This window comes from Gorilla gorilla, chromosome 3, assembly GCF_029281585.2.
Source record: "Gorilla gorilla gorilla isolate KB3781 chromosome 3, NHGRI_mGorGor1-v2.1_pri, whole genome shotgun sequence".
In the NCBI taxonomy this organism is placed as follows: domain Eukaryota; kingdom Metazoa; phylum Chordata; class Mammalia; order Primates; family Hominidae; genus Gorilla; species Gorilla gorilla.
In genome coordinates this window covers 9,515,351-9,529,750 of record NC_073227.2, presented here as the reverse complement: position 1 = coordinate 9,529,750, position 14,400 = coordinate 9,515,351, and the positions used below count along the sequence as shown (strand labels likewise).

At 55.9% G+C, this 14,400-nt stretch overlaps 1 protein-coding gene across 16 annotated transcripts in view; it reads right to left on the bottom strand.

Annotated features, from left to right (window-relative positions):
• Positions 1-14,400, bottom strand: part of TMEM175 (transmembrane protein 175) — a 32,046-nt gene that overhangs the window by 9,338 nt on the left and 8,308 nt on the right. For 3 of the 16 annotated variants that reach the window (XM_055384294.2, XM_055384295.2, XM_055384290.2), the window contains exons 2-4: positions 6,779-6,962; positions 6,517-6,555; positions 3,760-3,857 (exon numbers count right to left, since the gene is read on the bottom strand). In XM_055384294.2, coding sequence (XP_055240269.1) covers positions 3,760-3,857; positions 6,517-6,555; positions 6,779-6,931 — 290 coding nt within the window. In that variant the 5' untranslated portion in view covers positions 6,932-6,962. The other 13 variants (XM_063705009.1, XM_055384291.2, XM_055384292.2 and 10 more) reach the window with 9 other exon arrangements.

The following is a 14,400-nucleotide window of genomic DNA, read 5'->3' as shown; positions in this document are numbered from 1 at the left end:
CACCTCCACATACTGCACCATCCACACCCTCCACACCTCCGCCTACTGCACCATCCACACCATCCACACCTCCCCCTACTGCACCATCCACAATCCACACCTCCACATACTGCACCATCCACACCATCCACACCTCCGCCTACTGCACCATCCACACCGTCCACACCTCCACCTACTGCACCATCCGCACCATCCACACCTCCACCTACTGCACCATCCACACCATCCACACCTCCGCCTACTGCACCATCCGCACCATCCACACCATCCACACCTCCGCCTACTGCACCATCCACACCTCCACATACTGCACCATCCGCACCGTCCACACCTCCACATACTGCACCATCCACACCCTCCACACCTCCGCCTACTGCACCATCCACACCATCCACACCTCCGCCTACTGCACCATCCACACCATCCACACCTCCACATACTGCACCATCCACACCATCCACACCTCCACATACTGCACCATCCACACCGTCCACACCTCCACATACTGCACCATCCACACCCTCCACACCTCCACCTACTGCACCATCCACACCTCCACACCTCCGCATACTGCACCATCCACACCATCCACACCTCCACCTACTGCACCATCCACAATCCACACCTCCACATACTGCACCATCCACACCGTCCACACCTCCACATACTGCACCATCCACACCATCCACACCTCCACCTACTGCACCATCCACAATCCACACCTCCACATACTGCACCATCCACACCATCCACACCTCCGCATACTGCACCATCCACACCATCCACACCTCCACCTACTGCACCATCCACAATCCACACCTCCACATACTGCACCATCCACACCGTCCACACCTCCACATACTGCACCATCCACACCATCCACACCTCCGCCTACTGCACCATCCACACCATCCACACCTCCACCTACTGCACCATCCACACCATCCACACCTCCGCCTACTGCACCATCCACAATCCACACCTCCACATACTGCACCATCCACAATCCACACCTCCACATACTGCACCATCCACACCGTCCACACCTCCCCCTACTGCACCATCCACACCGTCCACACCTCCCCCTACTGCACCATCCACACCGTCCACACCTCCGCCTACTGCACCATCCACACCATCCACACCTCCACATACTGCACCATCCACACCATCCACACCTCCACATACTGCACCATCCGCACCGTCCACACCTCCACATACTGCACCATCCACACCCTCCACACCTCCGCCTACTGCACCATCCACACCATCCACACCTCCGCCTACTGCACCATCCACACCATCCACACCTCCGCCTACTGCACCATCCACACCATCCACACCTCCGCCTACTGCACCATCCACACCATCCACACCTCCCCCTACTGCACCATCCACACCATCCACACCTCCACCTACTGCACCATCCACACCTCCACACCTCCACCTACTGCACCATCCACACCTCCACATACTGCACCATCCGCACCATCCACACCTCCACATACTGCACCATCCACACCATCCACACCTCCGCCTACTGCACCATCCACACCTCCACATACTGCACCATCCACACCATCCACACCTCCGCCTACTGCACCATCCACACCATCCACACCTCCACCTACTGCACCATCCACACCATCCACACCTCCGCCTACTGCACCATCCACACCGTCCACACCTCCACCTACTGCACCATCCACACCATCCACACCTCCACCTACTGCACCATCCACACCTCCACACCTCCCCCTACTGCACCATCCACACCTCCACATACTGCACCATCCACACCGTCCACACCTCCACCTACCGCACCATCCACACCAACCATCCACACCTCCACATACTGCACCATCCACACCGTCCACACCTCCACATACTGCACCATCCGCACCGTCCACACCTCCACATACTGCACCATCCACACCATCCACACCTCCACATACTGCACCATCCACACCTCCACATACTGCACCATCCACACCATCCACACCTCCACATACTGCACCATCCACACCTCCACCTACTGCACCATCCACACCATCCACACCTCCACATACTGCACCATCCACACCTCCACATACTGCACCATCCACACCATCCACACCTCCACATACTGCACCATCCACACCGTCCACACCTCCACATACTGCACCATCCACACCCTCCACACCTCCGCCTACTGCACCATCCACACCATCCACACCTCCGCCTACTGCACCATCCACACCATCCACACCTCCACCTACTGCACCATCCACACCTCCACACCTCCCCCTACTGCACCATCCACAATCCACACCTCCACATACTGCACCATCCACAATCCACACCTCCACATACTGCACCATCCACACCGTCCACACCTCCCCCTACTGCACCATCCACACCGTCCACACCTCCCCCTACTGCACCATCCACACCGTCCACACCTCCCCCTACTGCACCATCCACAATCCACACCTCCACATACTGCACCATCCACACCGTCCACACCTCCACATACTGCACCATCCACACCGTCCACACCTCCCCCTACTGCACCATCCACACCCTCCACACCTCCCCCTACTGCACCATCCACAATCCACACCTCCACATACTGCACCATCCACACCATCCACACCTCCACCTACTGCACCATCCACACCATCCACACCTCCACCTACTGCACCATCCACACCTCCACACCTCCCCCTACTGCACCATCCACACCGTCCACACCTCCCCCTACTGCACCATCCACACCGTCCACACCTCCCCCTACTGCACCATCCACACCCTCCACACCTCCCCCTACTGCACCATCCACAATCCACACCTCCACATACTGCACCATCCACACCATCCACACCTCCACCTACTGCACCATCCACACCATCCACACCTCCACATACTGCACCATCCACACCTCCACATACTGCACCATCCACACCATCCACACCTCCACATACTGCACCATCCACACCTCCACATACTGCACCATCCACACCATCCACACCTCCACATACTGCACCATCCACACCATCCACACCTCCACATACTGCACCATCCACACCTCCACATACTGCACCATCCACACCATCCACACCTCCACCTACTGCACCATCCACAATCCACACCTCCACATACTGCACCATCCACACCATCCACACCTCCACCTACTGCACCATCCACAATCCACACCTCCACATACTGCACCATCCACACCATCCACACCTCCACCTACTGCACCATCCACAATCCACACCTCCACATACTGCACCATCCGCACCGTCCACACCTCCACATACTGCACCATCCACACCATCCACACCTCCACATACTGCACCATCCACACCTCCACATACTGCACCATCCACACCATCCACACCTCCACATACTGCACCATCCACACCTCCACATACTGCACCATCCACACCATCCACACCTCCGCCTACTGCACCATCCACAATCCACACCTCCACATACTGCACCATCCACACCATCCACACCTCCACATACTGCACCATCCGCACCATCCACACCTCCACATACTGCACCATCCACACCATCCACACCTCCACCTACTGCACCATCCACACTGTCCCAGGCCCTGGGGCTGGGGTAAGTCCTGCCATCCCCACGCGGATGAGGGTGGGAGGAGCAGCCTGCTGTCCTCCTCCACCCCGTGGACCCATGCGTGATGTGGTGCGGGGTACGGGAACCCTGAGAGCAGCTATGGACCGCTGGAAGCGCCCGGGCCCTCACCTTGTGTGTGCTGCCCAGGCCACTGTCACAATGAGAAAGGTCATCAGGTAGACAGCGATCCGTGTTGCCAGAAGTCTCTGTACACTTCTGTCGAACTGCTGGAATACAAGAGCACTGCTGTCAGAGCCCAGGTGACATGAGTGTCCCTGAATGGCAGTTGAGACAGCACCATGAGGGGGGGCTGGCCTCGGCCCAGGGCAGGGCGAGACCCTCAGGTGAGTCCTGTGAGGCACCTGGGAAGGTCCTGGCCTCCCCAGCAGACCCTGAGTGCCCTGGTCTGGGTCCAGCCTCCATCTCCAGCTGGTCTGTCTCCCCTGGCGTCTGCAGCCCCCACCCCTCCAGCCCCCACCCCTTCTCCAGGGCGCTGATCCATGCCCACACCCACAGGTGTACTCCGGAGTGTTCTATGGGCTGTGTTCCTGCTGGGGGGTCAGCTCTTAAGGGGCTCGGTGTCTGCTGTGGACTCCACCTCAGGGATGGTACCCTCTGGGTGTCCGCATGTGGGAGGGGACAGGAGGGCAAAAGCACCAGGTCACAAATGTCATTCATGAGGCTCTGCCATCATAACCGGGTCACCACCGAAAGGCTCTGCCTCACAACGCCATCCCTGTGAGGCGTCCAGTGTGCGGACTTCGGAAGGACACACAGGTTGACAGCACAGAAGGGTCACACCTGGCACTGCCTAGGTAGGCAATTCCAAAGCAGCCACGGGAAAGGGTCTCTGTGGAAGCTGCGAGGGACCCCGAAGGCGGCCTGCCCTGGGGGCCGCGGTGGGCGTGGAGGCACCGGGGGCCTGGGGGCCGCGGTCGGCGTGGAGGCACCGGGGGCCTGGGGGCCGCGGTGGATGTGCAGGCACCGGGGGCCCGGGGGCCGTGGTCAGTGTGGAGGCACCGGGGGCCTGGGGGCTGCAGTGGACGTGGAGGCACCGGGGGCCTGGGGGCTGCAGTGGGCATGGAGGCACTGGGGGCCCGGGGGCCGCGGTCGGCGTGGAGGCACCGGGGTCCTGGGGGCTGCAGTGGGCATGGAGGCACCGGGGGCCTGGGGGCCGCGGTCGCCGTGGAGGCACCGGGGGCCTGGGGGCCGCGGTCAGTGTGGAGGCACCGGGGGCCTGGGGGCCGCGGTCAGCGTGGAGGCACCGGGGGCCTGGGCCGCGGTCGGCGTGGAGGCACTGGGGCCCTCGCCCTCCAGCCCTGGGAAGGTTTTCATGCTTTCTCCATGAACACTCCCAACAGAACACTGAGCACTTTACTGTCTCCCTTGGTTCTTCACTTGCAGGCAGGTCTCCGGGTCAATAACTTAGTGTTTCAGTCACTTCTTAATTGAGTCCCATCTAGCTTTTCGAATCATGGGTTTTCAAAGTTACAACTGTCTTTTATGTTTCATCAGAGTGAGCACAGCCCCAGGAGTCCCCTCTCCTCACAAGGAGGTGTCCACTGTTCTAGCACCTTCCCTGGGACACACGTCAGGCCTTTCCCTCTTCCCATAAATGTGTTCTCTGAATGAGCTTTTGACTCTCTAGGACTTTCTGAGACTCAGACCCTCCCTGTGACCCGGTTAGGACAACAGAGAAAAGACAGGGCACTAAACACCACAGTCCTAGAAAGGTGCCCTGGCTGCAGAGAAGTCGGAGCAGGTTTAGGTTCACAGGTTTTTATTTTCAACCACCCGGGCCCTTCATTGTCATGCGCCCTCTGGCACGGGCATCGCAGGTGGATGTGGCCGTACCTCAGCAACCCCGTTCTGAAAGGGGCAGCCAAGGCCAGTACCTCACGACTGCATTTGGCCAAGCCCACCCCATGGGCCTCGGTGGGGACGCAGCTTTCCTGAGCAGCTGCCCCCCTAGGGAGGGCGGGAGCGGCTCTAGGGTCCCAGTGCCTGTGCTGCTTGCTGCCTGCTAGTGCCCAGGGTCTCCCTGCAGACTGGGCCAGGCTCCACCCGCATTTCTACCTATGAAAAACCTATGTAAAGTCTCATCATCCCCTTCGCACAGCTGAGAAACCCGAACTCTAAGCAGCTCCCATGACTTCTCAGCGTCCCCCAGGCTCAGTTCACGAGTCAGGACTGGAGGCCCAACCTCAGTACTGGCCCAGGAAGGGCTACGTGGTCACTGCTGTGCCTTGTGCGGCCATGAAGCTTGGGCCGCACGACCCTGTCATGAGGACACACAGCCAGGCAGGTGTGGGCCCCAGACGCCCTCCAGTCATTCCCCTTCTAAGATGCTGTGTGGCTCTTTAGCTCAGAAACAGTCAAGGTGGCTGTAAGCGGAAACTCTGCTTGTAAACCCTTTCCCGCTCACCTCAAGGCCTGCAGGAGCAGCCGGGGTGGGAGTGTCCCTGCTGAGACGGGGCGCTGGCCCCGTTTACTCAGAGCAGCTACGTAAGGGGCCTGCCTGCTGGGGCAGCTGCCCTCCCGCAGAGGAAACTTCTGTCCTTGGGGCAGGCCCGGAACCTTCCTCTTCCAACCTGTCCTCTGGCTCACTTCCAGGGTGCTGCCTTTGTCCACTGAACTTGGAAACAGAGCCCTAGGAGCCCAGTCTCCCACCCTCCCAGGAGGCCAGGACCTCCGCCGGGGTGAGCACAGGCTAAGCAGGACTTGCCGGCTCCTTCCCTTTCCAGGGAGGCCCCCGCCTCCCGCCTCTGCCTCCTAAGCCTCAGAAGCTTCGAGGCGTGCAGGGTCAGCCCCCTGTGCCAGGTCGGGCCTCGGGGACCCTATATCTTCTCAGGGCCACACCACGCAGAGCACAGCCTGCCCCGTTACCTGTTCTGGGGAGATCTCCGTGTGGGTCACAGGCAGGATCTGAGGGGGCAAAGAGACAGAAGGAAGCAAGAGAGCAGGAGATGCTTGTTGGATTGGGTGTGGCAGTACTGGGGACTCGAGGGCAGTGCTGGGCCCCCCTAAGCTGCCTGAGGAGCTGGGGGACCCAAGGATGCTGGCAAGACCTAGACAGGTCTGAGGCGGGCTGGGCAGTGCCTCGAGAGGCTCGGGGTGGGGCAGGCCTAAGCAGGGGCCCCGTACAGACCATGACGGTGGCGATGATGGACAGCAGGGCGTCACTGAAGCTGAGCATGCGTTGGGAGCACTGGATCCCCTCCCCGGCGTCCTCGTCTCTCCTGCCTGGGGGGCAGTCCCCCGGCGTATCCAGTGCCTGCTCTGGGGTCCGGGGCTGGGACATGGCGGGGCCGCTGCCTGGCGGTTACAGGAGCCTGGGAGGAAAGGCAGGTCTGAGTGTGCCTGTGGGGCGCTCCTGGAGGTCGGCCATGCAGCCTCAGCCCTGGTGCAGGGACAGGGACTGGTATGGGGGGGGCTTGGCCGCCACTGAGCAGGGGAAGAGTCCACGCTGCTCTGTCCAATCCCAGGTGCCCCTCAAATTTCCGGCCTCCAGGCTGAGAGGCCAACAACAGATGCCAAGCCTGGCCCTGTTACTGGTGAACACTGATCTGGGTGAACTGGGCCTCAGTTTCTCCTCAGGAAACGGGAGAGACAAGGAAAGGCACAGAGATCACAGACCCCAAGGCCGACCTAAACGTGGAAGAGGAACACAGCACCCTGCGGGGCCCTCGACCGTGTACGTGTGCCTGGGGCTGTCTGTTCTCTACAGGGCCCGTGCACACGTGCCTGGGGCTGTCTGTTCTCTACAGGGGCCACGCTCTCCCCTGGTCTCGGGGCCCGTGCACACGTGCCTGGGGCTGTCTGTTCTCTACAAGGGCCGCGCTCTCCCCGGGGCTTCTCGGGGCCCGTGCACACATGCCTGGGGCTGTCTGTTCTCTACAGGGGCCGCGCTCTCCCTCAGTCTCGACACCCGTGCACGCATGCCTGGGGCTGTCTCCTACAGGGGCCGCGCTCTCCCTTGGTGACCTTTGGGGAAACCAAGGCCCTTCATATGTAGCCAGTTAGCACCAGGGCAGGCACTCCAGTCCGCCTGTGGGAGCCTGGGCTGGGTGCACACTGGGCACACGCCACAGCTGTGGCTCAGCACAGCACTCCCCAGGCATTTTTAATATCAGAGATGCGTCTGGGAAGATGAATAAGATGCCAGGTGGAGAGTACTCTGGACAGAAGAGACCCCAGCGCCTCACGGAGACAGAACTGAGGTATGGCTGCAGGTGCCATTGCTGCACGGTGCCGGGCAGCCTCGTGCCAACCAGGCACTATGGATTTCACCCTGCACCCGAGTGGGCAGCCTCATGCCAACCAGGCACTATGGATTCCACCCTGCACCCGAGTGGGCAGCCTCGTGCCAACCAGGCACTATGGATTTCACCCTGCACCCGAGTGGGCAGCCTCGTGCCAACCAGGCACTATGGATTTCACCCTGCACCCGAGTGGGCAGCCTCGTGCCAACCAGGCACTATGGATTTCACCCTGCACCCGAGGTGGAGGCTGGGCACACTGAGACAAGTTCCCTAAACATAGAATGTGGCCAGAGAGCCCCATGTTGGCTGAGCCCCACCTGCGGCCAGGTGCCCCGGAGCAGGGAAGAGGGCAGCAGTGTGTCAAGGACGCCAGTCAGAAGGGCTGCTATGACCTAGGAGAGGGGTGACGGAGGTCTGGCATCCCAGGAGACACAGAGCATGTGGGAAAGCAGCTCCTAAGAGTATTGGGGGCTGCCGTGGGGGGTGACGGAGAAGGGGGAGCCCACCTGGCCCTGATGCCACCGTGGTGAGGAAGGTGGGTCAGGGCACATTCTTGAGGGATGGTGAGTGCTCGCTTCAGGCTTGTTTCCTGGGACACAGCAGAAGCACTGGAGGCTGCCTCAGGGCAGGGGAGCTGTGGGGATGGAAGGAGTCAGGCTGGAGCTGCAGCCTTCACAGGTACCTCGGATTGAGCCATGTTAGAAACAGAAGTAATTTCTGTGCTACTTGGAAATGTGAGGGTGGTCCGAGGGAGTGGCACCCGGGAAGGAGGAGAGGAGCAGCCGGGGGCAGGACAGGCCGGGCTCTCCACCATTTAAGGGGCGGAAACCTCTTCAGGAAGGGTATGGGGAGAGCCCTTCAGCACCAGCGGGAGGTGACAAGCCAGGGCCCCCAGGTTTTACTCCAAAGGGGGTGCTGTTTACTTGGCCAAGGGCATCAGGGGACTGAAATATGTGGCCAGCTAGAGGGTCCGCGGGAAAAGGGATGTGCTGTAGTCTGCTCACACCAAGGCGAGACGCACAAAAACAAGGAGAGTTCACCCCAGAGAATGGACAGAGGCTCACCGGTTTCCAGCCGGGAAAAACAAACACACAAGGCATTCCACTTCACTAGCAATCAGGGAGATCGGGGAGGTGCAAATGAAACGGAGAGAGGCCAGCCAGGGTGGTGGGCGTGAGGCGACGGGAGGGCAGGGACCTGGGGAAAACAGAAACCGAGGCTGGAATGAACGGTGGGGACAGACGGCGGGGAGTGAGACGACAGGACAGCAGAGACGTGGGGAAAACAGAAGCTGAGGCAGCAACAAACAGCGGGGAGTGAGGAGACAGAGATGACAGGGACCTGGGGAAACAGAAACCGAGGCAGGAATGAACAGTGGGGAGTGAGGAGACAGAGACGGCGGGGACCTGGGGAAACAGAAACCGAGGCAGGAATGAACGGTGGGGAGTGAGGAGACAGAGACGGCGGGGACCTGGGGAAACAGAAACCGAGGCAGGAATGAATGGTGGGGAGTGAGGAGACAGAGACGGCGGGGACCTGGGGAAACAGAAACCGAGGCAGGAATGAACGGTGGGGAGTGAGGAGACAGAGACGGCGGGGACCTGGGGAAACAGAAACCGAGGCAGGAATGAACGGTGGGGAGTGAGGAGACAGAGACGGCGGGGACCTGGGGAAACAGAAACCGAGGCAGGAATGAACGGTGGGGAGTGAGGAGACAGAGACGGCGGGGACCTGGGGAAACAGAAACCGAGGCAGGAATGAACGGTGGGGAGTGAGGAGACAGAGACGGCGGGGACCTGGGGAAACAGAAACCAAGGCAGGTATGAATGGTAGAAGTGAGGAGACAGAGAGAGCAGGGACCTGGGGAAACAGAAACCGAGGCAGGAATGAATGGTGGGGAGTGAGGAGACAGAGACGGCGGGGACCTGGGGAAACAGAAACCAAGGCAGGAATGTAAACGGACATGTGTGTTTCAGCGACAGTTTAGCAACGGTTAATAAGGTGCAGTGCCATACCCTCCAAGGGTCCATTCCAGGCAGTCTCACTGGGACTGCCATGACAGGCTGCCTAGGGTCTGCACTGAGGCAACACACGGTTTTTCTTTTTTTCTTTTTGAGACAGGGTCTCAGTCTGTTGCCCACGCTGGAGGGCAGTGGCGTAATCACGGCTCACTGCAGCCTCGACCTCCTAGGCTCAAGTGATCCTCCCACCTCAGCCTCCTGTGTTGCTGGGACTACAGGCGTGCACCACCATGCCTGGCTAATTTTTTGTATTTTTTGTAGAGACAGGGGTTTCATCATGTTGCCCAGGCTGGTCTTGAAGTCCTGGGCTCAAGCAATCTCCTTGCCTCAGCCTCCCAAAGTGCTTGGATTACAGGCGAGAGCCACCGCAGCCAGCCCGGTGTGTTTTAACAATAAAACTAAAACACATTCTGACTAGTAAGGGACAGATCATTAAACCATGAAGTAAACTATCAGAAAGTTAAAACAGATCTACAAGTATAGAACTATAAAACAAAATGTTAAGACAAAAAAATCAAGTTGCAAAACCATACTACTGTACCATTTATGTAAACAATGGACACATAAAACAACCATCTATCTTCTTAATTATACACACACCGTATGTGTATACGGTAAGAAATGAAAACCACAAATAAGAACAACGTTCGCCAACTTCCAGACAGCGCTGCAGCGACCCAGGCAGGGAGGGGCGGGGAGCAGGTGGGGGGCTTTTGCTCTATGCCCAGGTTACTTCTTACCTAGAATGCAGACAGGCATGTAACCACAGCTAGCCACAATCCAGCAAACTGTTCTGTCCCCAAACAGCATCTTTGTGTTCAAGCTTCCCCAACCCCAAGCTCCAGCAACCACTGATCTGTTTTCTGTCACTGTAATTTTGCCTCATTTATTTAGTTAATGATTTTTTTGAGACAGTCTTGCTCTGTCGCCCAGGCTGGATTGCAGTGGCACGATCGCAGCTCACTGCAACCTCCGCCTCCTGGGTTCAAGCGATTCTTGTGCCTCAGCCTCCCAAGCAGCTTGGATTACGGGCACCAGCCACCATGCCTGGCTAATTTTTGTATTTTTAGTACAGACAGGGTTTCACCATGATTCCCAGGCTGGTGTCAAACTCCCGACCTCAGGTGATCCACCTACCTTGGCCTCCCGAAATTCTGGGATTGCAGGCGTGAGCCACTGCACCCAGCCAATTTTGCCTTTTTTAGAATGTGGTATAAACGGAATCGCACCCTCCAGAGGTTTTGAGTCTAGCTTCTTTCGAGACTCATCTGTGGTGCTGGGAGTATCAGTAACACACTTCTTTGGTTGCTGTGTGGTAATTTCACTGCATGGACACACCTCAGTTTGTGGATCCACTTACCAGCTGAAAAACGTGTGTATTGTTTCATTTTGCACAATTATGAATAAAGCCACTATATATAAACGTTTGCACACAGGCATTTGTGTAAACATGTTTTCATGACTTTTGGGTAAATGCCTTGGAGTGGTTTTACCGGGTCGTATCGTAAGGACATGTTTCCTTCCTGAGAAACCACCCGACGATTTGCCGAGGCAGCTGCACCATCTGCATTCCCACCGACAGGCATGAGACCTGCGCTTGCTCATCTCCTCTGGTACTCAGTTTGGCACAGCTTAGAAAAATAATTTAGCCGGGCGCGGTGGCTCACGCCTGTAATCCCAGCACTTTGGGGGGCCGAGGCGGGCAGATCACTTGAGGTCCAGAGTTCAAGACCAGCCTGGCTAACATGGTGAAACCCCATCTCTACTAAAAATACAAAAATTAGCTGGGTGTGGTGGCACACACCTGTAATCCCAGCTACTCGGGAGGCTGAGGCAGGAGAATTGCTTGATCCCAGAAAGTGGACGCTGCAGTGAGCCAAGATCATGCCACTGCACTCCAGCCTGGGAGACAGAGTAAGACTCCGTCTAGGAAAAAAATAGTAATAATAAAAATCAATAATTCAATTAATTTATTTTAGTCATTCTAGTACTCGTGTAGGGGTGTCTCATTGTGGTTTTAATCTGCTATTTCTCTACTGACTAGGCATCTTTCATCTGTATAGCTTTCACAGTGAAGTGTCTTAGAATCTTTGCTTGTTTACTGAGTTGTTTGTAATGTCATTGAGTTTTGAGAGTTCTTTATATTCTAGTTAAAAATCCTGCAAGATGTGTAATTTGGAAATATTTTCTTGCAGTCTGTGGCTTGTCTTTTCACTCTCTTACCAGTCTTTAGGAGAACAGAAGTTCTGAATTTTGGCTGGGCGCAGTGGCTCACACCTGTAATCCCAGCATTTTGGGAGGCAGAGGCGGGTGGATCACCTGAGATGAGGGGTTCAAGACCAGCCTGGCCAACATGGCAAAACCCCATCTCTACTAAAAATACAAAAAATTAGCTGGACGTAGTGGTGTGCGCCTGTAGTCCCAGCTACTCAGGAGGCTGAAGCAAGAGAATCGCTTGAACCTGGGAGGCGAAGGTTGCGGTGAGCTGAGATTGCACCACTGTACGCCATCCTGGGTGACAGAGTGAGACTCTGTCTCAAAAAGAAAAAAAAAAAAAAAAGAAAATTCAAGGAACCTTAACAGCCAAAATAATACTGAAAAAGAACAAAATTGGGAGCACTCCCACTTCCTGATTTCAAAATTTAGTACAAAGCTACAGTAGTCAAGACAGCATAGACACAGACCAATGGAATATAGTTCAGAAATAAACCCCTACATTTATGGTTAACTGATTTTGACAAGGATGCCGAGACGACTCGATGGGAAAAGAAAAGTCTTTTTCACAAATGGTGTTGGGACAACTGAATATCCACATGCAAAAGAATGAATTCGGGCCGGGCATGGTGGCTCATACCCGAAATCCCAGCACTTTGGGAGGCTGAGGAAGGCGGATCACAAGGTCAGGAGATCGAGATCATCCTGGCCAAGATGGTGAAACCTCGTCTCTACTAAAAATACAAAAATTAGCTGGGCATGGTTGCACGTGCCTGTAGTCCCAGCTACTCAGCTACTCGGGAGGCTGAGGCAGGAGAATCGCTTGAACCCGGGAGGCGGAGGTTGCAGTGAGCCGAGATCGCACCACTGCACTCCAGCCTAGCGATAGCGAGAGACTCTATCTCAAAAAAAAAAAAAAAAAAAAAGAATGAATTCGGACTCAACCTAATTAATACACATACAAAAGTTAACTCGAAGTGGATCAATGATGTAAATGTAAGAGTTAAAACTATAAAACTCTTCGAAGATGATGCTGGAGAAAATCATTTCATGACATTGGGTTTGACAAAATATTTTTTTTTCTTTTTTTATAAAGACATGGGGTCTATGTGGCCCAGGCTGGGCTCACACAATTCTCCTGCCTTGGCCTCCCAAGTAGCTGGGATTATAGGAATGAGCCACCACGCCTGGCCAAAATTGATTTTTTCTTTAAGCCGTTTTAGGTTTATAGAAAAACTTAGCAGAGGCCAGGCGCAGTGGCTCACTCCTGTAATCCCAGTACTTTGGGAGGTCAAGTTGGGCGGATCACCTGATGTCAGGAGTTCAAGACCAGCCTGGCCTACATGAAACCCTACCTCTACTAAAAATACAAAAATTAGCTGGGTGTGGTGGTACGCGTCTGTAATTCCAGCTACTCGGGAGTTTGAGGCAGGAGTATTTCTTGAACCAGGGAGGCAGACGCTGCCGTGAGCCGAGATTATGCCACTGCACTGCAACCTGAGTGACAGAGCCAGACTCCATCTCAAGAAAAAAAAAAAAAAAGAAAAATAGAGCAGAAACTACAGAGTTTTTTTTTTGTTGTTTCTTTTTTTTTTTTTTTTGAGACAGAGTTTCGCTCTTGCTACCTAGGCTGGAGTGCAATGGCACGATCTCGGCTCACTGCAACCTCTGCCTCCCGGGTTCAAACGATTCTCCTGTGTCAGCCTCCCGAGTAGCTGGCATTACAGGTGCCTGCCATAACACCCAGCTAATTTTTGTATTTTTAGTAGAGATAGGGTTTCACCATGTTGGCCAGGATGGTCTTGAACTCCTGACCTCGTAATCTGCCCACCTTGGCCTCCCAAAGTGTTGGGATTACAGGCGTGAGCCACTGCACCCAGCCCAGAGTTCTTTTATACACTTTCACATCCCCCTTTCCCCTTTCTCCCATTATTATTATTATTATTATTATTATTATTATTATTTTGAGACGGAGTCTCACTCTGTCACCCAGGCTGCAGTGCAGTGGCACAATCTTGGCTCACTGCAACCTCCGACTCCTGGGTTCAAGCGATTCTCCTGCCTCAGCCTCCTGAGTAGCTGGGATTACAGGCACACGCCACCACGCCTGGCTAATTTTTGTATTTTTAGTAAAGATGGAGTTTCACCATGTTGGTCAGGCTCATCTCGAACTTCTGACCTCGTGATCCACCCACCTCAGCCTCCCAAAATGCTGGGATTACAGGCATGAGCCACCATGTCTGGCCTCCCTTTCTCCTATTATTAACATCTTA